The 22,514-nt window shown below is 35.3% G+C and overlaps 1 protein-coding gene across 1 annotated transcript in view; it reads right to left on the bottom strand.

The window, feature by feature from the left end:
- SNTG1 (syntrophin gamma 1) overlaps positions 1 to 22,514 on the bottom strand; it is an 832,887-nt gene that overhangs the window by 312,342 nt on the left and 498,031 nt on the right. The window contains exons 3-4 of the mRNA XM_073229494.1: positions 20,582 to 20,635; positions 13,433 to 13,567 (exon numbers count right to left, since the gene is read on the bottom strand). Coding sequence (XP_073085595.1) covers positions 13,433 to 13,567; positions 20,582 to 20,608 — 162 coding nt within the window. The 5' untranslated portion in view covers positions 20,609 to 20,635. The remainder of the gene's footprint in view (positions 1 to 13,432; positions 13,568 to 20,581; positions 20,636 to 22,514) is intronic.

The raw sequence follows: 22,514 nt of genomic DNA, 5'->3' as shown, positions 1-22,514 counted from the left end.
TTTTAGTCTATGCATGTATTTGGGTTTGAGGTGAGTTTCTTGTAAGCAGTGTATAGATGGGTCTTGCTTTTTTATCCATTTTGTTACTCTGTGTCTTTTGATTGGTACATTCAGTCCATTTACATTTAGGGTGACTATTGAAACATATGTACTTATTGTCATTACAGGCTTTAGATTTGTGGTTACCAAAGGTCCAAGGTTAGCTTCTTTAGTATCTTACTGCCTAACTTAGCTCACTTATTGAGCTGTTATATACACTGTCTGGAGATTCTTTTCTTCTCTCCCTTCTTATTCCTCCTCCTCCATTCTTTTATGTTGGTTTTTTTTATTCTGTGCTCTTTCATGTTTCCTTTAACTGCTTTTAGTGGGTAGTTGATTTTATTTTTTGCTTTTAGTTAGTATTTGGTTGGTCTGCTTTCTTTGCTGTGATTTTATTTTCTCTGGTGACATCTGTTTAGTCTTTGGAGTGCTCCCGTCTAGAACAGTCCCTCTAAAATACCTCTAAAATAGTGGTGGTTTGTGGGAAGTAAATTCACTCAACTTTTGCTTGTCTGGAAATTGTTTAATCCCTCCTTCATATTTAAATGATAATCGTGCTGGATACAGTATCCTTGGTTCAAGCCCCTTCTGTTTCATTGCATTAAATATATCATGCCATTCTCTTCTGGCCTGTAGGGTTTCTGTTAAGAAGTCTGATGATAGCCTGATGGGTTTTCCTTTATAGGTGAACTTTTTCTCTCTAGCTGCCTTTAGAACTCTTTCCTTGTCTGTGATCTTTGCCATTTTAATTATTATGTGTCTTGGTGTTGTCCTCCTTGGGTCTTTTCTGTTGGGAGTTCTGTGTAATTCTGTGGTCTGTTCAATTATTTCCTCCCCCAGTTTGGGAAGTTTTCAGCAATTACTTCTTCGAAGACACTTTCTATCCCTTTTCCTCTCTCTTCTTCTTCTGGACCCCTATAATACATATATTGTTCCTTTTGGATTGGTCACACAGTTCTCTTAATATTGTTTCATTCCTGGAGATCCTTTTATCTCTCTCTGTGTCAGCTTCTATGCATTCCTGTTCTCTGGTTTCTATTCCATCAATGGCCTCTTGCACCTTATTCATTCTTCTTATAAATCCTTCCAGAGTTTGTTTCACTTCTGTAATCTCCTTCCTGGCATCTGTGATCTCCCTCCGTACTTCATCCCTTAGCTCTTGCATATTTCTCTGCATTTCCATCAGCACGTTTATGATTTTTATTTTGAATTCTTCTTCAGGAAGACTCGTTAGGTCTGTCTCCTTCTCTGGTGTTGTCTCTGTTATCTTGGTCTGCCTGTAATTTTGCCTTTTCGTGGTGATAGAGATAGTTTGCAGAGCTCGCACGAGTGATGGCTGGAAGAACTTCCCTTCTTGTTGGTTTGTGGCCTTCCTTTCCTGGGAGAACAGCGACCTCTAGTGGCTTGTGCTGGACAGCTGCACGCAGAATGGGCTTTTGATTCTTGCCCGGCTGCTATGGAGTTTATCTCCGCTTTTGCTTTGCACGTGCCCTGCCTCGGGCTGCTGCTCTGATGTTGTGGAGCCACATTGGAGGGGGAGCGGCCGGGAGGCTATTTATCTCTGTGAGGGGCCTCCATGCTCCTTACTTCCCAGGGGTTAGAGTGCCCAGAGTTCCCCAGATTCCCTTCTGCTGGACTATGGGTCCCACGTTGCTTCCGTCTGGCTGTGGGGTCCCTGTCCCTTTAAGACTTCCAAAAAGCACTCGCTTTTCTTTGTCCTGGGTGTGCTGTCTGCAGGGACCCACTCACAGGTCTTTCTGTCCTGTTTCCCTAGTTTCCAGCACCTCATGCATGCACTGTGTCTGTGCTCTGGTGAGATGGCTAGGGCTGGCTATTTAGCAGTCCTGGGCTCCCTCTCCCTCCCCTCTCCGACTCCTCTCTCCTCCTGCCCGGAGCTGGGGTGTTGGGCGCTCGGGTCCCGCTGGTCCACAGCTTGTATCTTACCCCCTTCACGAGGCACTGGGTTCTCGCAGATGTGGATGTGGTCTGGCTGTTGTCCTGTGTCTTCTGGTCTCTCTTTTAGGAAGAGTTTTCTTTGTTGTATTTTCAAAAATATATGTGGTTTTGGGAGGAGATTTCTGCTGCTCTACTCATGCCACCATTTTGGCTCCACCTCCAAGTTTTATATATTTAGTGCTTTAGTTTTTTGATCCAATTTGAGTTAATTTTCCTAGTCATATTGTATATGGTGTGAAGTAGGGGTCCAACTTCATAATTTTCATATGGATATGCAGCAGTCCTAGCACCATTTGTTGAAAAGACAAATGGTCCTGTCACCATTGAAAATTAATTGACTGTAAATATGATGATTTATTTTTGTACTCTCAATTCTATTCAATGATCTTCATGAATATCTTTATGTTATAACTAGACATATCCTCCACTGTCTAGACTACAATCTCTTTAAATTATTGCTTTAAAATAAGCAAGTGTGAATATTTCAACATTTTTCATCTTTTTCAAAATTGTTTTGGCTACTTTGAGTCCCTTGAATTTCCAGATTAATCTTAGAATCATTTGTCAATTCCTGCAAAGTAGTAAGCTAGGATTTTGATAGAGATTGATTTGTAAATCAATTTGGAGATCATTACTACCTTAATAATATTATTAAGTCTTTAAATATGTAGAAATGGAATGTCTTTTCATTTATTTAGGTCTTTAATTTCTTTCAGTCATATTTTTACTTTTGAGAATGTATATTTTTCACTTTTGCATATTTAATTCCTAAATATTTCACTTTTTAAATTCTCTTTTAAATAAATAATGTTGTTAGGATTTAGAACTTATTGGTCCTAACAAAGTAATAGCATTACTTCTGAGAAGATTTAGGCAACCTAAGCAGTATAAGGAGAATAAATTTTAAAATATTCCTTTCTTATGGGTTATTTTAGGGACTCCATTTAAAGCACTTCTGGGGTAACTTGCTCCATTCCCTTTGTTTTTATTCTTTAGTAAGTTCCATAGGGTCCTCCCAATTACACTTGTGGTTGACAGAAAGGAGGCTGACATTCCCCTAAGCCCACTGGAAAATAAACAGTCACCCTTCCCCCTGTGAGACAGAATTTTTCTGCTGTGGCTCTTGATGAAGAATTTGAATGTGCTTTTGCAAGAGCCCAAGGGGAAGAGATAAAGAAGTGAACTTGAGTTAAAAATTTAGGTTGTATGGGAATGTTAAGAGTGAAAAAATTAGGAAAGTTATGAACTATTGAAAGAGAGCATGAAAGGATAACCATTCAGTATAGCTTAAATGCAGAATTCAAAACCAGGAGATAAAGATTCTCATTGTTTTACTTCTGAAATGCTGACTATTTCCAATAGTTAAGAAGTGGCTACTATATACCACTGTTTTTTCTGTTGTAACTACAACAAAGAACAAAACATCAAAAATCCTTGCCTGTTAGGTGTTCTTATTCTAATTGAAATAAAGGCAATAAATACTCTGGAGAAAAACAATGCCAGAGAGCAAGAACTTGGTATAAATGAAAAGGTAATAAAAGATGATCTCTGAGATGATAACATTTGGCACAACCTGACTTGGTAAGAAAATGATAAGTGATACAAATGCCTGGATGAAGGATAATCCAGGAATGAGGGACCAGTAAGGCAAAAGCCCCAAGGAGAAAGTTGCCTGGTATACTCAGGAATTCCAGAAGACTCAGATAACCCTGTCATCTGGGGAAAAAAAGGGACAGATATTTCTTTGTTTTTTAACTGTATCTTTTACTTCCTTTTATTTCCCTTTATTGCACTACCTAAAACCTCCAGTATTATGTGGAAAAGTAGAGGTATGAGCAGATATCTTCGCTCTATTCACACACTTAGGGGGAAGAATTCAACCTTTCAGTATTTAGCATGCTGCTAGCTGTAAGGTTTTTTGATGTGCTCTTAAAAATTGCGAAAGTTCCTCTCCATTCCTGGTTCTCTAAGATTTTTTTTTATCATGAATTGAAATCATTGATTGGTTTTTGGACATTGAATCAGCTTTGTGTCTCTAAAATAAACCCAATTGGGTCATAGTGTACAATTCTTTTCATATATTGTTGAATTCTATTTGCTAATATTTTGTTAAAAATTCTTACATCTATACTCATGAAGCATATTTATCCATAGTTTTCCTTTTTGTACTATTTGTCTAGTTTTGGTATTAGAATAATAAAAGTTTGGAAAATGAAATTTTATATATTTTCTCTGCTTCTATTTTCTGGAGGAGATTTTATGGAACTACTATTAATTCTTCTTTGGTAGACCTCAACAAAACCACCTAAGCCTTTATATTTCTCTGTCCAGAGTTTTTATTGCAAATTTCATTTCCTTAATAGTCATAGAGGGAATCAATAATCAGTTTCACATAGGTATGAGCTGCAGTAGCCTCTGTTATTCGGGGAATTGGTCAATTTCATCTAATTTGTTAAACATATATGAATAGAGTTGTCCATAGTATTCTCCTATTTCTTTCTTTTTTTTGATGTCTGTAGGATCTGTAGTTACATCACCTATTTTATTCTGAATATTAGTAATTAGTATCTTCACTCTGTTTTCTTTGTCAGTCTTGCTGAGGCTTTTTAATTTTATTGATTTTTTTCAAAGAACCAGGATTTTATTACATTGATTTCCTCTGCTGATTTTCTGTTTTCATTTCATTGATTTCTACTCTTTTATCATTTCCTTCATTCTATTTGCTTTGTACTTATTTTGCTCTTTAGGTCTTTAGTATGACAGCTTAGATTATTGATAGGAGACATTTCTTTTCTAACGAATGCATCTAATGCTATTTCCCTTTCAATACTACTATCCCACACATATTGATATTTTTGATTTTCACTCAGTTCAATGTATTTTTTAAATTTCTCTTAAGATATCTTATTTGACTTCTGTATTATTTAGAATTCTGTTGGTTAGTTTCCAAGTGTTTGGAGATTATCCTCTTACCTGTTTTTATTTCTATCTTCATTTAATTACAGTCAGAGAACACACTACATTTAAATTCTTTTAAATTTATCAACTTTTGTTTTATGGCTCATAAAATGTTTTATTTTGACAAATGAAAAATGCTTTTTTAGTGTTTTAAGCATACATAATCTGCTATATGTTCTATAAATGTTCATTAGATCTCATTGGTTGATGGTGCTATGTTCTCCTATTTTCAGTATAACTTTTTTTGTCTACTTGTTTTATCAGTTTTTGAGAGAAGACATTAAAGTATCCAAATATAACTTGGATTTTCCCTATTTCTCTTTTTATTCCTATTAGGTTTTGATTCATGTATTATACAACTCTGCTGTTTGGTTCATACATACTAAAAATTGCTACATGTTTCTGTGTATTGATCCTTTTATTATTAAGTAATACATTCTTGAACCTCATATTTTCTTTACTCTGAGGTCTACCTTATCTGATATTAATATGTACTTTATCTGAGATCTGCTTTTACTGATGAATGACTTCATTAAGGATGTATCTTTATGTCTTTTTCCATCATTTTATCTTCAACTTATTCATGTTACTGCAGAGAACTTGATGTAAGTCTTGTAGAGAACATAGTGGGGTTTGTTTTTTGGTTTCAATTCACTGTTCTAATCTGTATATTTTGATTTATGAGTTTAGACCAGTAAAATATAACTACAATATGTTTAATTTAATAATTGGTATGTTAACTATGGCATTTAATTTAATTTAATTTAATTTGTTTTTGTACTTTTGTTCTCTCCATTCTTCATTCCTTTCCTTCTTTGTGCTGCCTTCTTACGGATTATTTGAATATTTTTTGGAATTTCATTTTGACTAATCTATAGTGTTTTTGAGCATTTATATAGGATTTTTAGTCATTGTACCCTAGGCATTGCATTATATATGCACAACATCACTGTCTACTCATGCCAGTGTTTTACCTACTCAAAGGAAATGAGCAAACCCCATGTGGGGACAGGCACAGCCAGTTTGCACCCTCTTATCCAATAATAACCATGTGTCACATGACCACTTCTTTGGGTTACCTATCCAGTTTATGGTATGTTAACGACCTGGGTCTGGCCAAACTGGACCTGCCTTAGGAATATCTTGGAATGAAGGAATCCAAGCCACTCTGGAGCTTTTATTCCTTGGGGTGTTAGTCAAACAAGAATGATCCCTTCTAGCAAAGCACGTAGTCTTTTTCCTTTCACCCCATATCCATCGTTCGCTCTTTGACGGTGAGAGTGCGGGCAACCTTGTCCAACTGGATGCTCCTGAATTTCCCTGACGTAATTCCCAATAAGCCGGTCTCGTGCCAACTGTCTCGTGGCATCCCCAGTCTTTTCTATGACCTCTGGGGCACTTTCCCATTGTAACTCACCGTGTGGGCATGCAATCAGAATTGAGACCACACACCCTATCTTCCCTTTGTGTCCCTTCATTCTTCCCGTAACATAATTGTCTCAAATATGTCTTCTCTTTCCCCTGGGAACCACATTAGACAGCTATGTGATCTTTGCTTGAACTGTTATCCATAATTTAGAAAGCTCAAGAGGAGAAGGAAAATGCATTGTCTTTACCCATATATTTACTCTTTCCATTGCTCTTTCTTCCTTTGTTCTATTTCAGTTTTCCTCCTTAATCATTTACTTTCTGCTTGTACAGTTCTTCTTAAGTCATTCTTTTAGAACATGTCTGTTGGACAAATTTTCTTAATTTTCATTCTTAGGATAAAGTCTCAATTTCCCCTTGCCTGAAGATTATTTTTGGCATATATATAAATCTGGGTTGACAGTTTTTTTTCTGTTCAGAAATTGAAAAATAGATGTGCCACTCCCTTCTGGTTTCCATTGCTTCTGGGGAAAAATCTACTGCCACTTAAATTGTTTTTGCACTATTGCTAGAGAATTATTTTTTTGTTGCTGTTTTTAAGATTTTTTTCTTTGTCTTTAGTTGTCAGGACATGATTAGAAGGTGTCTTGGCATGAGTTTCTTGGCTTTATCCTTTTGAAATTTCTCTCACTATTGAATGTGCAGGTTTCTGTCTTTGACAAAATTTTGAGAGTTTTCAGCCATTATTTCCTCAAGCAATCTTTGAGCTCTGACCTCTTTTTCTTTCCCTGGTACTCTGATGAAATAAATGTCAAATCTTTGTTATAGTCCCATGGATTCCTCATTTTTTTAGTCCAATTTCTGTTTATCTCACAGAGGGTAATTTGTATTGTTAAGTCTTCAAGTTAATTGTTCCTTTGCTCTGTCCTCTCCATTCTGCTGTAGAGCCTATCCACCAAGATTTTAGTTCAGTCGTATTTTCAGTTCACAATTTCCATTTGCTTTTTGCTGAGACTTTCTATTTTCTCATTTGTTTCAATCCTATTTGTAACAAAGATGAAGCAGTTTTATGACAGCTACTTTAAAATCCTTGTTAGACAATTGTAACATCTGTGTCATTTCAGGGTTGGCATCTGTTGATTGTCTCTCCTCATTTGAGGTGAGAATTTCCTTGTTACTGCTGGTCAGAGGTGGGAATTTCCAGCTGCTCAGCAGGCCTCCACTGACAAAGCCTTGCTGGGTGGTACAGGGGAGCTTTATTTTTGCTCTCTAGACATCTCATTATCCACAGGATGAAGTTTAAGTCCTGACTTGCCACAAGGCCTCTCTTGTACCTCTCCAGTGCGATGTGGAGAAAAATACTTTTTTGAACATGAAATTTCTCTATCTGTGGTACAAAACAATCGATGAAGTCAATTCCAAGGGAGAAAAATAATAAATATACCAGTAACAAAAATATCTATTTTGACCAAAAATGTCACTCTTTATTATGGTAAGTCATGTAGGATAACATTTACATAAATCACATGGATTTTGTCTTCACATTATTACTTATTTCATTTCACCTAGTCTGTATGATTCTTTATTTCCAGAACAATGCAAATTTTGGCTTTTTGGTCTATAATGAATCTCACTGAAGTATTACATATTTAATTAAAATGAATTTCTACAGAAGCAATATAACTGTCATCAATCTGTAATCGTTAGAATATCCTGAGGCTCCTTTTCACTAATGCAACATTAAGAGTACTTTGGTTTGAAGCTATGATAATGAAACTTCTTTGCATTTAAAAAGCATCCATTCACTCACAGAGCATTTCTTTTGAAGTGAGAAGTTTTGTTTTCTAATTTTACACAGAAAGCCTACTTAGTCTATTCAAATTGCTCATCCAGGATAATCATTCAAAATGTTAGGCAAAGTGAATTAGAGAAAAGCACAAATATCCAAATGAGTAGTTCTTTCATTATTTTAGGAAACAATTATGACATCAAATAAGGCTGTGGAATTGATACAAATGCAAGTAAATAGTTGAAAAGCAGGAAGTAAAAGAATCAAGGCTGCCTCTGTATTTCACCTCTAGAAGTTTCCAGGTAATGCTGCCTCACTTAGTGCTGTCACAGAAAATTCTGTAAATTAGACAATCTCAGTTTTTCCCTCATGGAAGCCAAGATTCAGAGAAAGTAATTAACTCACACAGGGTCATAAAGCTAGCTAACGGTGATGCTGCGATATACGCCAGGTCTGCCTGATTTCAAAGCCAAAAGATTTTTCTACCACAAAAACACACACACACACAAAACTAACCTTGGGCCTAATGCTCCATTGAAATCTTTCTCCAGGACAACATACAATAAAATGATGGATACAATAAAACAAACAAACAAACAAAAATCTCAATGCCTAGACAGGCAATAAAAAAAGAAGAAATTTTTCAATCATTAGAACTGATAACAAAGTGTCAGTCGTGACATAAAAGACTCTCCAGGAGCAGTGGCTCTGATGGTCCCCACCCTGGGCTCTTGACTAGAAGGACCCAGACAAGGTGAGAAATAACCTTGTACTAGTGCCTACGTATGAAAAAGATTTCTACCACCCAAAGGGTTACAGTAGAAAACTTAGTTTTGAGTTTGATTGTGGATTAAAGAATTAAAAACTAAACCTCTTGAGAATTTATAAACATGCACTGGCCCACAGGTCATTTTCAGATAAGATTCACTCTGCATGGCTTCAAATCCCCAGTAGAGAATTTAGTGTAAAGGATCTCTGGACTGCTAGTATCCTCAGGCACCTGGCAAAAGCAAATGCAAAAGAAAATTCTGTCTCTGTATCACACTACAGAACTGACCCCAAGGAAACCCCACAGAACATCAAAGAACATGACCACACCATGAAAAATCACAGGAGGAAAGAAGGCATAAGAGGTAGTCAACAGAACACCATGCACACAAATCTGAACCAAATAAAAGAATAAGATCCACAATGACTGCAGATACTAGAGTTTCCGAAACACCCATAAATAGGAGTTTTAACATGACTAATAGGATGGGAAGAAATATCAAGTGCATGACAGTGAGATAAAATATGCAGAAAATATAAAATGGTGTGGCATAAAACTTCTAGAAACAAAAAACATAATTACCATAATCAGAATTTCAATAAATAGTTTAAACAACAGACTAAATCTAACCAAAGAGAGAATTAGTGAACTGGAAGGAAGACTTGAAGAGTCTGCTCAGTACTCCATGGAGACAATTGGTGTATCATGTGAAAGAGTATGAAGAATCAAGGAGGTTGATCTCACATCTGTCTAAAAAAACTACTGAAGGGAGGAACAGACAGAATGGGAGATAAGCACAGTTTTTAAAAATTATCATTAATTCTGAATTGAAGAAATGCATAAATCCTCATATTCAAGAGTTCCTATGACTCCCAAGCAAAATAAAATAAATCTTTATAGATGCATCACAGTGAAACTGCAGGTCACCACAAGCAGGGAGTCCTAACTCAGAAAGCACTCAGAAAGAAGGGACAGATTCCCTACCAAGAAAGCAGAATTAGGCAGCTGGCAGACTTTCCAAGACTCCAAGCTCCATCTGAGAGCTGGGGAACAAAATATAACAAAATAAAGCAAAATGTCAACCTTCTTACAAGAAGAAGGAACAAAACAAAAGACTTTTAAATATCTACATATAATCTGTCCATTTATCAATCATCTGTCTACATATACATATATGCAGATAGAGCAAGGAATAGGTTTACATTATTTATATGTAGTAAGCAAACAAAATTAAGGGGATTATAAACACAACATACAGATTGGTTTTCTCTATGGCAGGTACAGAAGCTGTCAGTGAGGCAAGGGTCTCAGATTTTGGGTAGCAATCTCCTTATTAAGCTGATGATGGGCACAGGGGTGACAACATCCTTTTTAAAATTCAAATTATATGTAATAAAATTAATTTGTGTAAATGTGATATATATTTTTATATCTGTAAGTTTATAAATAAGAACAATAAACTGATAAGCAAATGTAACCATGTATCATTTCTATACAATGCTCAGGGGAGTGATGCCACCTACTAGACTTGGAAAAGCTATAGTTTTGATGATCTTCTTAACTAAATCTTTCTAATTAGTTAACCTGGGATTAACATTTGTCCCCTTGTCTCCTGTATTTTCATGTGTTTTCCACTGGATGATTCCATGCTGAAATTTACAGGAATCTTAAGGAACTCCAATCAGCTTAAACATTCTTGAAAAAGAACAAAGCTAGACACCACACAACACACTTGATGATTTCAAAATTTACCACAAAGCTACAGTAATCAAAGTAGTGTAGTACTGACATAAAGACAGATATATAGACCAGTGGGATAGAACAGAGAACCCAGAAATAATTCTTCACATATATGGTCAAATTATTTTTGACAAGGATGCCAATACACAAATGATATCAGGAAAACTTAATATCCATTGCAGAAGAATGAAGTTGGATCTTTACCTAACACCATACTCAACAAGTAACTCAAAATGCATCAAAGACATATATGCAAAAGGTAAAACTAGAAACTCTGAAGAAAATAAAGGAGAAAATATCCATGACCTGGATTTGGAAAAGACTTCTTAGATATAACACAGAAGTTGAGCCAACAACAAAATTAATAGACAAATTGGACTTCATCAAAATTAAAAACTTTTGTGCATCAAACAAAGCAATCAAGAGTAACAAAGCAACCCAAGGTTAGGTGAAAATATTGCAGATCATGTATCTGATAAGGAATTAACTGTGAACATATACAAAAGAGAATTGAGAAAAGTGACTCAGATATTCATACACCCATATTCAAATCAGTATTATTCTGGAAACAAGCCAAATGTTCATTGTTAAGTAAATGGTTAAACAGTGTAAGCAAAGTGTGGCATATACATTCAAAGGCATATCATTTGGTTTTCTAAAGGAAAAGAATTATTACACATATTATAACATGGATGAACCTTGAAGACATACTAAGTGCAATAAACCAGACATAAAAGAACAAATGTTGTAGATTCTACTCACAAGTCACTACACAGAGACAGGAAGTAGAAAAAGGGCTGGGGGAGGGGGCATGGGTAGTAATTGTTTAATGGGCACAAAGAGTACAGAGAATAGGATGATGAAAATAGTGGTGATAGATGCACAACAAAGTGAATGTCTCAGTGTCACTGAAATGCACACTTAAAAATAAAAATAGCTAAAATGGTAAATTTTATGTTATATATAGTTTACCATAACAAAAAAAAAAGCAATTGACCATATAAAAGTGGGTCTGTTTCTGGGCTATTTATAGTGTTCCATTGATTCAAGTGCCTATACTTATGAAAATATCACATTGTGTTCATTACTGTGATCCTACAGTAAGTTCTGAAATCAGGAAAACACTCCAAATTTGTTCTCCTTATTTGAGGTTGTTTGGCTATACTATGTCCTTTGTATTTCCATGTAAACTTTAGAATCAATGTCTATGAAAATGTCTTGGGGTTTTGATTGATACTGGATATTTGGGAAGATACAAAAACATCAATATGTAATCATTAACTCATGATCATGTTACATTTCTCCATTTGCTTTTCACTTCCTTTATTACAGTTTTGTAGTTTTCAAGGTAGGTTTGTATACATTTTGTGACATTTATTCCCGACTATATTATCACTGAGGTTTTGTGATTTGCATTTTTATTTTGTTTGTTGCAAATTAGAGAAATACAATTAACTTTGGCCATTGTTCTTATTTCCAATAACCTTGCTAAATTTGTATTATTCTATTTTTTAGGTTTTTCTATATACACCATTATCACATCTAAAATAAAGTTATTTTACCTCTTCATCTGTAATTGCAATGCAAGCCCATTTCCTGACCTGCCATACAACCAACACAGTAATGAGTAGAAATAAAGCAAGGTATGATTCTAGACACTCTCAGAGAGTATGTTCAATGTTAACTATAATGCTAGTGAGAAGCGTTCATTAGGTGTTTAACAGAAAAAGGAAGTTCCATCATATTCAGACTTTGCCAAATACGTTTCTTATAAATGAACATGGAATTTTGTCACATGCTTTTTTTTTCATTTGTTGATGTTATCATAGGATATTCTTACTTCTGTCTGAATTAAGCATTCTCTTCAAAAGAGACTAAATCTATATGTATTGGCTATTTTGTCAGCAAAATTTAAAACAATAACATTATTTCATTGTTGAAATACTGAGTTTTACAGATTACAATAGTTTTTACTGATTTAGAACATCCATGATATATTCATTCTAGAGAGTTATATGAATCATATCTCTTCACTGAAGAGAGAAAGGAAGGAAGGAAGGAAAGGAGGGAGGCAGAGAGAGAGGGAGAGAGAGGGAGGGAAGGAGGGAGGGAGGGAAGATGGGAGGGAGGGAGGGAGAGAGAGAGAGGGAGGGAAGGAGGGAGGGAGGGAGGAATTGACCACTATTCTTTCATTAACTAAAAGGAAGAAAGGGCAACCCCACGGGAAGAATTTAATCAGCCTTGACGGCTAGACCCATGATTGAGGATGATTTAAATGGTCTGTGACAAAAGAACAGTTAACAGTCTGCAAAATGTCCATTACCTTTGGTTAGCAAGGGCCTATTGATTTAGGACCTGGTGTGACTCCCATAGGATGTTAGTGAGAAGTTAAGTGATAACTCAAGTTCAGCAGTATTCACCACCAACAAAAAGCACTCCAAGGTAAGTCTGCTAATATGCTGCAAATTAAATCTTCATGCTAAATGGCTACAGATGTCTGAGGAATCCAGGAAGCCAACTGTTTGATACTTGCTGTAATTTTCTTCTAGATCACATATGGCAACATTAAGATGGTGTTTTTAATGCTATTACACAGTAAAGATAGACTACAAATCGGATAGCTGTGGGCCCAGGTTATGAATATTATACAAGGGCAGTGCTTATTTAACAATGTAAACAAAAATTACATGCAGGATGATTGACTAGGTTCTGAAAGTAAAAGAAAACTATATTAAGAATTTTCCATGAATAAACATTTTTATGAATGAAAAACAAAACCAATAAAATCTTCAACAGAAGGAAAATCTACTTACACCAGAATAGAAAGGCTCACCAGACACGCAAATCACATCCTGTTCCTGGATCATCAAAATGTCTTTGGCTAGGTGCAGCCGGACTTTGAAAGGCTCCTGATTACCATCCTGCAGCAAACAAACCCCTGTCTTTGTCTTCAGACACAAAAAAGAGCAAAACAGAGAAAAAAATATACTTAGTTTATAAATTATAATTGTATGGTCTGTTCACAGCAAAATATGATGAATAACATAGGAGAGCTAGGGAAAATGCAGTCTGATGAGTCTGAGATGTGACATTAATATAGGTGCAGAGGAAAGGATTAAAATTTCAGGTAAAATGGGCCTGATACTGGGGCGTATGTCAGAAAACCCACAAAGATCTAGGAAGTAAGGAATATAGTTTATATACTGTATCTGACAAATAAGGAAAGTTTTATGTAATACATACAATCTAAATATAAAACTTTTCATTATAGCTTTATTGAGACACAATTCACATTCTATACAATTCACCACTTTCAAGTACACCATGCAATGTTTCTTAGTATATTCATAGTTGTGCAGCTATCACTACAATCAATTTTAAAACATTTTCATCACTCCTAAAAGAAACCTATTACCTCATCTCCCCACCCAGTACCCAGCCCTAGGTAACCACTGATCTGCTTTGTCTCCATCGCAGCATTTTAAATTTGAAAATGTATCTATTTAATACCCTTTCTGCACTAGTTCATCATTCCTAGTTGCCAACACACACACATACACACACAAGAAACTACACACACTCACACTTTGCATAGATGAGAGAATGAGGATAAAGAGATGAAGTGAACTGCCTAAATTAGCACAGTTAATTAAAACAGACTGGTTTAAGACCCAGGATTTTTGATTCCTAATTCATTCTTTTTGCTTGACACATTTTTGGGAGTTGTGAAAATGGCCTCTGAAGATTTCTGAACCTGCACTACATGTCTGTAAACCAGCTCCTTAGTAATCACTGCCAGAGACCTTGAATCTGGTCCCTCCTGAAGCATGCCATTGTTATGATACACACCCTGCAAAACAGGAATATTCTCCCCAGTAAGTACACTTCATGTGCCCATTGGACAGAGATACAAAAGGAGATTATTTTGTGATGGAATGAAATCTCTGGCTGTTATTCTGCATTAAAAAGTCAATGGGAACAATGACTACTTTGGCAATTATACTTTCATTTAAAAATTATTGAGTCATACTTAATTTAGAAAAAGAGATGAGTACATAGAAATACATAGTTATCTTTAGTTTTTAATAAGCACAAACTCCCAGGCAAATATCAGTTTTTCTTTTGGAATATAAATTTACATGTAGATTGCTAGGAGTTTGTTTCTTTAAAAGATTGTTCCAGAATGTTGATGAGACTATATTTAGATACTGCAGCCTCCAAAGATAACTCTTTCTGTAAACTGTTTTATCTCATGTGCCAATACATACCATTATACCATTTAGCTCTCTTATGCTAGTCTATAATTATTTTGTAATAGTTAGAAATTTTTAAGGAAAAACACATTTTTTCAGGAACACGGATGGAATTATTTCCTTCTCTGTGAGACTGGCACATAGCAGGTGTTCACTAAATGGTATCAACACATCTATTCTAGAGTACGAATCAAGTTGATATGTCTAGAGGACAAAAATTTTCAACAAAAGTAAATTATATTTTCTTTAATACAAAACACAATTTTCGACATTTTTCACATGGAAAAACCTTTCTCATGCTTACAATGTGATCTTGGCCAGAAGCCAACTTTGAGACTCTGTGAGGCAGCATGGGAAACAGATAGGTATAAAATAATATCAAAGCCAAGTGAACATAATTGAGTACATTTGCTGATTTTACAATGTGCAGTAATTCGGGCCACTTTTTCCCCATAAGAGTAATGTAACAGATGATAATCATCAGTGATGCTCTGTCTCAATTTGAAGATGAAAAAGGGGCTTTTCCCTGAAAGCCCACAAGTACATCATTGTTACACATCAAAGAGATATAAAAAAGCATCCGGTAAAGTTTAGAGGACCTAAAGCACAGCTCTGAGGCTTCTTTCATTACATTTCTGATATGGGCAAAGCTCCATTCACTCAAATAATGTGTAAAATGTCCCCTAATTATTAGATGGTTGTCTGAAGAACAGAATACAGACTTTGAGCTCACTTTTGGACCCTGTAATGACAGGAGTGAGAGAAAGCAAAGAATGAGGTGGCTTAAGTATATATACCAATAAATCACTCTTTGGAGAAGTCCAGCAGAAAGCTAACAAATCTAACAGCAAATTCAAGTTAAAATACATTCTCCAGAGGTTAGAGATGTTATATATATTCTACTATGAAAATTCAGCTTGTGAACATTAAAATAGTTTTACAACCCCATACATGAATTTTGCATGACAACAAAGTTAGATATGAACTAGAAAATAGTCCCTGACCTCAGAGTATTCCTACTTGCAAAAATTATACACGTAAGGTGCAGTATGATAGCTGACATAGGGGCAGCGTGGAGGGAAATGAAATATTCTCGAGGGGAGGAGTGCCATTGAAGCTTTGTTAACAGAAAAAATGTGTAGCTTGTTGAAAAAAATGCACTGAGGTAACAATGATTAGAGGGGTCAAAAGCTATTTTGTTCAAGAAGAAAAAAAATTAGTAAAGATGTGGAAGTATGAGAATGTGTAGCTCATATGCTACAAGAAGACAAGCAGGAGAAGGCATCGCGAGGCCAAGCAGAGCCTGAGCAGGGAGCAGTGCCAGGCAGGGAGGAGGTGGGCCGAGGCCCTGCGGGATGTGCCAGGGTTTGAAGGTGATGCAGATGCCCTAGAGACATTTGAGCAGTGAAATAATGTGTTTAAAATTATGTTTGTAAATATATTTATCATAGCAGAGTGGAAGATGGATAGGAATTAGGGAAGCCGAGTGAACATAATTCAAAACATAGTTTTTGCTGACATAAAAAAACATCAACCTTGAGCAGGAAATGTCAGACTGGCAGACAAATGCATTGGATTAGGAGCTGTTAAAGAAGATCAAAGAAAATGGACAGAGTCCATTTCAGGGTGCTCTCCTGACTCAGATCTGATGACGCTGATGAAGTGTGATCACACATTTCACATATTTGTTGTTTAATAACCACTGTGTGCCCAGAAATAGAAATTCATTTGACCCTCCTAATAAACCAGTGCTTCCACACTCATGGACTGGATGGGAACAGAGGAGCAGAGTGAGTGGATCCAGGCTGCTGGGCTCTGGATTCTGTGCCCTCAGCCTCGCTCTGGTTTCCCTCATGCAGGATCATCTGAGGGACGCCTTCTGCAGTCCTCCTGTATACAGTGACATGTCAACCAGTCCCATTTCGGTCACTAAGGCTCTCCTGTGGGAATACCAAGTGTTCTGAGAAGGACATTGCCTTGAATATATCAAGGCACTGACCACTGGAGGGAAGAAAATGAGTAAGAGTCTACTCTGGACCTGACAGATAATTTTCCTACCAGAGACATGCCACTAAGGGAGCACAGGACACCATCTAACATGGGGAGAGGCGTGATCTACATGCTCATGTGACCCATGGATTGCTCTGGGAGAAGAATGGGAAACAGTGTGAGCAGCACAAACTCAAACAGCTGAAAAAATCTATACAGATCTGTGGCCCCAGGTTGTTTAAAAATGGAAAATCAATTTAATAATTACTGGCTCCACATTTCAGTGTAAACTGAAGAACTGAACTCATCTTCTCTTTCTTAAGATGACAATGATTTGTCTTCAGACTTTGTTGGCTGTGTATGTATCGCCCATGAATGAAGAAATGTATGTGCCATATATAATGTACAAATGCATTATGCAAATTATAAAACATACATAAAATTCTTTTCACAGGATGATTCATTAAAAAAAGATATACATTCGAATGTTGTTTTCTTGTGTCTCATAGTCGATTCGATACATTGAAGTTGGATTTGACAAAATTCACATGGAATATTCAAAGGCAATACCTCTTAAGTACTTAAAAGGCAGTGCTTGTAAAGATCTAGTCACTGACTTGTTTCCTGTAAGTTAGTGAAATGTACTCATGAATTTGCATGAATTTACTTTTTGTTTTAAAGACAAACCTCACATTTAAACTTATTAAGAATTTCTGTTTAGCTTAAACCTAATACCTTTGCAAGTTTGCAAAGCAGACTATCATCCATTTTCTACTTAGAAGTTAAGGCCTCTTTAAGTTCAAATCATTAAAAGAACTGAAATGTATATTGTGAGACTTTTAAATCTGTTCCTTATCTTGAAATGTATTTGCAATAGCAAATATAGAAACTACAAACTGTAAGAAACTAGGTGGAGACAGTGGTGTGCTGTGCTAATACTCTTGCAGAGTATCCTTAGTATTTCTATATTTTGGTTGCTAAGTGTAACAATTTCTTCTGTAAGCCTATGGTTTTAGGTGCCATTTAATTTTTTGCACTGTACCATAGAGTCACAATAGTGGCTAAAACATTAATTTCATCTTATTTATTGTTATCTCAAGAAGATCTCAGTAAGTTATTAGTGTCTTCATTATTCAGGATTATTAATCTATAGGACCTGGTACAGTATTTTACTCAGAGGAATTCTAATATTTGGTTGCTGAATCATACTCACAGGTTATATTTTGTTTTATGAGGGACTAGATTAAATTACATGTGTGTATAAATTATTAAATACTAAATATATGTTATAGAGAAATATGTATTTCATGGTCAACACAAATTTATGGATAATATCTTTAGGAATGCAAATATTAAATATGAAGAAAAATGACTTAAGATACTGGCTTATTGAACACAGTTATTTTCATAACACTTCTAAAAGTAGAGAAATCAGTAATATGCCTAGCTGTCCATATACTTTTTTTTCTCTATTGTAGATTTTGCCTTTGTTCCAATTGTATTTTCTATCTTCATGTTGCACCTCTATATCCCAGTTCCTTGAAAGAATTGTAATATTTTCTTTTTAAGAAGAGCACTTCCTTAAACAATACATAAACCTGTCTTTTAAAAATGACCTGTATTAGAAAATTTTAAGACATTTAAAGGGAACTTATCTGAGCATATTTCTATTTCTTCTTAAAGAAGAGACTTCCTGTTATCCACATGGGAATATTCTAGCTAGATATATCTGATGGATGTGAATATCAGATTTGCATCTTTAATGCCTTATTAGTAGTCAAGAGAAAACAAGTTTCATTTAATATATTTTTTACTAGGATTTAATTTCCAGCACTGTAGAACTTTAGAAGGCAGGCTAAACTTAGACTTGAGAGCTCCCAGCTACATGTTATGGTTTTATTTTTAACTAATTAATTAAATGGTACTCAACATTTCATAAAAATCTCTCATCTGCAAAGTGACAGAGATAAGTGAACTATGTTTCACCTAAATGTTCTGACTAAGTTTCAGACAAACTAATTGACCCTGGTCCATCTTCAGGGCAATTTGATTATCTTTAGTGTCTTATAGCTCTCTACCCCTGCCAGTCCAGCCACATGTGGGAGACACATGAACCCTATTGCTGAGCAGTTATGGACAGGTGTATCTCACAGCTGAAAATGGTGGGGATTTTCAAAGGTCTCATTACAACAGAAACCTACTGCTACAAGAAGCAAGGGAAAGATGATCACAAGGGCATTGCCACTGTAAAACAAATCTGCTGGACCCTAAGAAGTATCTGATGTGTATTTCAAATCAATGTATCAAAATAATTTGGTTTAAAAATGGTTTGGGAAACGAGTCTCATGTCAGCCTCCGACACCCCAGGTAAGCCATTTGTTAAAATAGTATTTGGCCACAACACAGTGAGTACTACATGAACCTTGTATGTATTTCATTTGTGTCTCATTCACAAATACCCATTCAGTGTGAATGAGTGCTGCATTATTCCAAACATAGGATAACACTTTGACAGAAATATTAGACATGCCACATTCAAAGTTAAGAGTATAAAATGGCACAGAATTAAAATTGGTGCTTCCAAATTTAAGCTGCTAAAACATTACTTCATTTTTAAAATAAAAGTATGAATTGATAGGTGCTGGGTTAACTAGATGAGTAAATTAATATACTCTGTCCTTACAGTATGCAGTATTGCACATGAGATAAATTCTTAATCAAATAACTATAATGCAATTTGAAAAGTCCTGGCAGAGAGATATGTATGAAGCATTCCCATTTGTAAACTTTTGAATATAAAAAAACATAAGTGTTATTAACATTAATTTTCTGAAAGTCCTTATGTACATTCCAAACTTTGAACCAACTGTGACAAATACTTTATAAAAGAAGGTATTTTTGCAAGAAATTTAACACATGATAATTCAGATGAAAAGAGCAATCATTACTCATATGAATAATTGAAATTTTGTTGGTTTTCTTTTAAATCTATCATAGGTAATCCAGTTATGGTTGTTTTTTCTTGGGTTATTTATACACAAAAATATATTTTAAGTCTTTTAATTAAATACAAAATATTTTAATCTATGCATGCTTGCATTTTGCGTGAATGAACAAAGCAATGCTTTGAATGTTGTATGTTTAGTAAACAAATAGTCTTGCTTCCTGAAATAGCAGTTACATTCCTGAGGGCCCCAGGTCCATGCACTGCTGGCTGCACACCTGAACAGCCTTTAATGCCCTTGAAAGGGCAATGTAACACTTCAATTCCTACTGACAGTTCTACTGAGCATCCGAATTGCCACATGTTAATATTTAAATAATATTGAAATACTTTAATAATACTGGAATCATAAAATCATAGGATTTTAGTGCTGAAAGGGACCTTAGATGTCTTCTAATTTATAACCATTTATGTGGATTCACTTCCAATACTTCTACTGTATGAAATCTTGCAGTACATAGTTTATGGAGAAGAGCAATCTATCATATCAAATATGCTTCCATCTTCTCCTTAAAGAAAGAGTGAAAATCTGAGGCTTCTCCAGGCATTATTTGGATTTCTGGTCTTGCAGAAACGAATCATAGTCTGGAAAGGAAATGGACACATCACCCATCCCTCCACCCAAAGTAGTGTTCCACTTGTATAAAGGAGGGCCAAATATTTTCTATTTAAAACCTGTTTTCCTTATTTTAAAAGCAGAAAGCCATTTAACCTACCTCCTCACAGGCAGTCCTGAAATCCATGTGCTATGGCACCACAAAGGATGTTGTCTGAAAAGACAGAGAAATGGTAAGCCATCAAGCACACCGTCAAGAGTAGGAGAGAAGGTGAATAAAGTGTAAGAAATAATGAAGCAGATTCTGTGGACAAACTGTGTTGATGGTCACCAGTGGGGAACGAGATCTCCCAAGGTACAGTGAACAGAGGGAGGAAGAGATGAAAAAAGTCTTAACCCCTCCTTTTGTGAAACACACACACACTGCCACTGTTCAGTGAGATTGAGAATGTGCATTTCTGTGCACCTCTCCACCCTCTAAGCATTCAGACTGATCTACATATGATTAACCTCTTCTCCCAAGTGTTACCTCATTCTCAACATTCATTTCTGAAACCTACATTTGCAACTGGGAAAGAAACTTCAAAAGGAGTAATTAAAAGTTGCCTTTCATGTGGTTATCACTTGAAAAAAGGTTGACTAATCTTTCTCTTTTTAATTAAAAAGCTACATGCTTGAATAATTCTCTCTGTAACTTAACAGCTTATTCACAAACAGGATGATGTAAGGAAACAAGCTACTTATCAGAGTGAATAAAAATATTAAGATAAAGCAATGTATGAAATATCTAATATAGATCATTTGTGGTCACTATCATACCTAAATGGTGGACATAGCCTCAATGCATATAAAAGTATATAAGTTTTAAGTGCTTTTAGAGAATTTTATTTTAATTATATGATAAACTTAATAAAACTAAATGTTGTCATATAAAATTGATACCCAGACACTATAAAAAAATGCAGAGTCAAAATATAATGGTTTATATAAATGAGATTTCAAAGTAAAATGTATGGTTAATTTCAAAATAGAAGACTTTGTCCTCAAGATTGTACCTCCTCTCAGCCTTTGGAACAGTAACTATAGTGTCCTTCTTTGTCATTTTCTGCTGTATGAGATCAAATATTTGGTCACATAAGGTGAGAGTAAAATAAAGTTTACTTGTGCTGTCACTGGATTATTACTCTTGCTTCTGAAATAAAGAAGACTGACCATTTTCAATAGTAACTGAACATGCCACCTAATCTATTGAACACTTGACCTAAATGAGTCATGGTTTGTGGGCCTATTTTTATTTTATCGAAAAATGCATAAGGAGGCTGATTATATTTAAGTTAGATAGCAACAATTCATTGGCAAATAAAAAGTTAATATGATGATAAAAATAATTCAATGGTATAAATTACTTTATACCTTGGTATCCCTGAGAAATCTGTCATTTCTTTAACTGTTATTTTATAAAATTGATCTAAAATTTGCATATAAACTGTAAATAGCTGCATATCTCCAATTTTGATATAAAGTTATTCCTTCAAAATAAAAATTGGAGAATTTCAGTAATTTGGGGTTATGTAAAAATATATATTAAAAAGAAAGCCCCAGCCTCAAAATGGAGTCACTTATATTAGGGTCCATATCAGCCAACCAAGACTTAATAACTAATTAACTACAGATTCAGCATACTCAGGAATGTAACCTTCACCAGTCAACATGTAATTTCCTGATCAGCACTTGAAAATTTATTGATAGATTTTTCTGTTTTCCTTAGGAGGGCCTAAAGCAATACATTCTTTGCTAATAATTTATTTTTTTCTACTAAGTCTTTGCCTTTAAAAACCTCTCCTTTTTGGAAGCCTGATAAAGTTCCTGTCTACTGGCTAGTTGTGATACTGCCCAAATCATGAACTGGTTAAGAAAGCCAATCAGATCTTCAAATTTGCTTGTTGCAATTTTGCTTCTTAAAACATAGTTTCTCTACAGATCCTACCATTTGCAGCAACATGGATGGAGCTAGAGGGTATTAGGCTCAGTGAAATATGTCAGGCAGAGAAAGACAAATACCAAATGATTTTCCTCATTTGTGGAGTATAAAA

This window comes from Manis javanica, chromosome 2 (assembly GCF_040802235.1).
Source record: "Manis javanica isolate MJ-LG chromosome 2, MJ_LKY, whole genome shotgun sequence".
NCBI classification, from domain to species: domain Eukaryota; kingdom Metazoa; phylum Chordata; class Mammalia; order Pholidota; family Manidae; genus Manis; species Manis javanica.
Note: the sequence above shows the minus strand (reverse complement) of the source record. Positions and strands in the feature narration are given on the sequence as shown.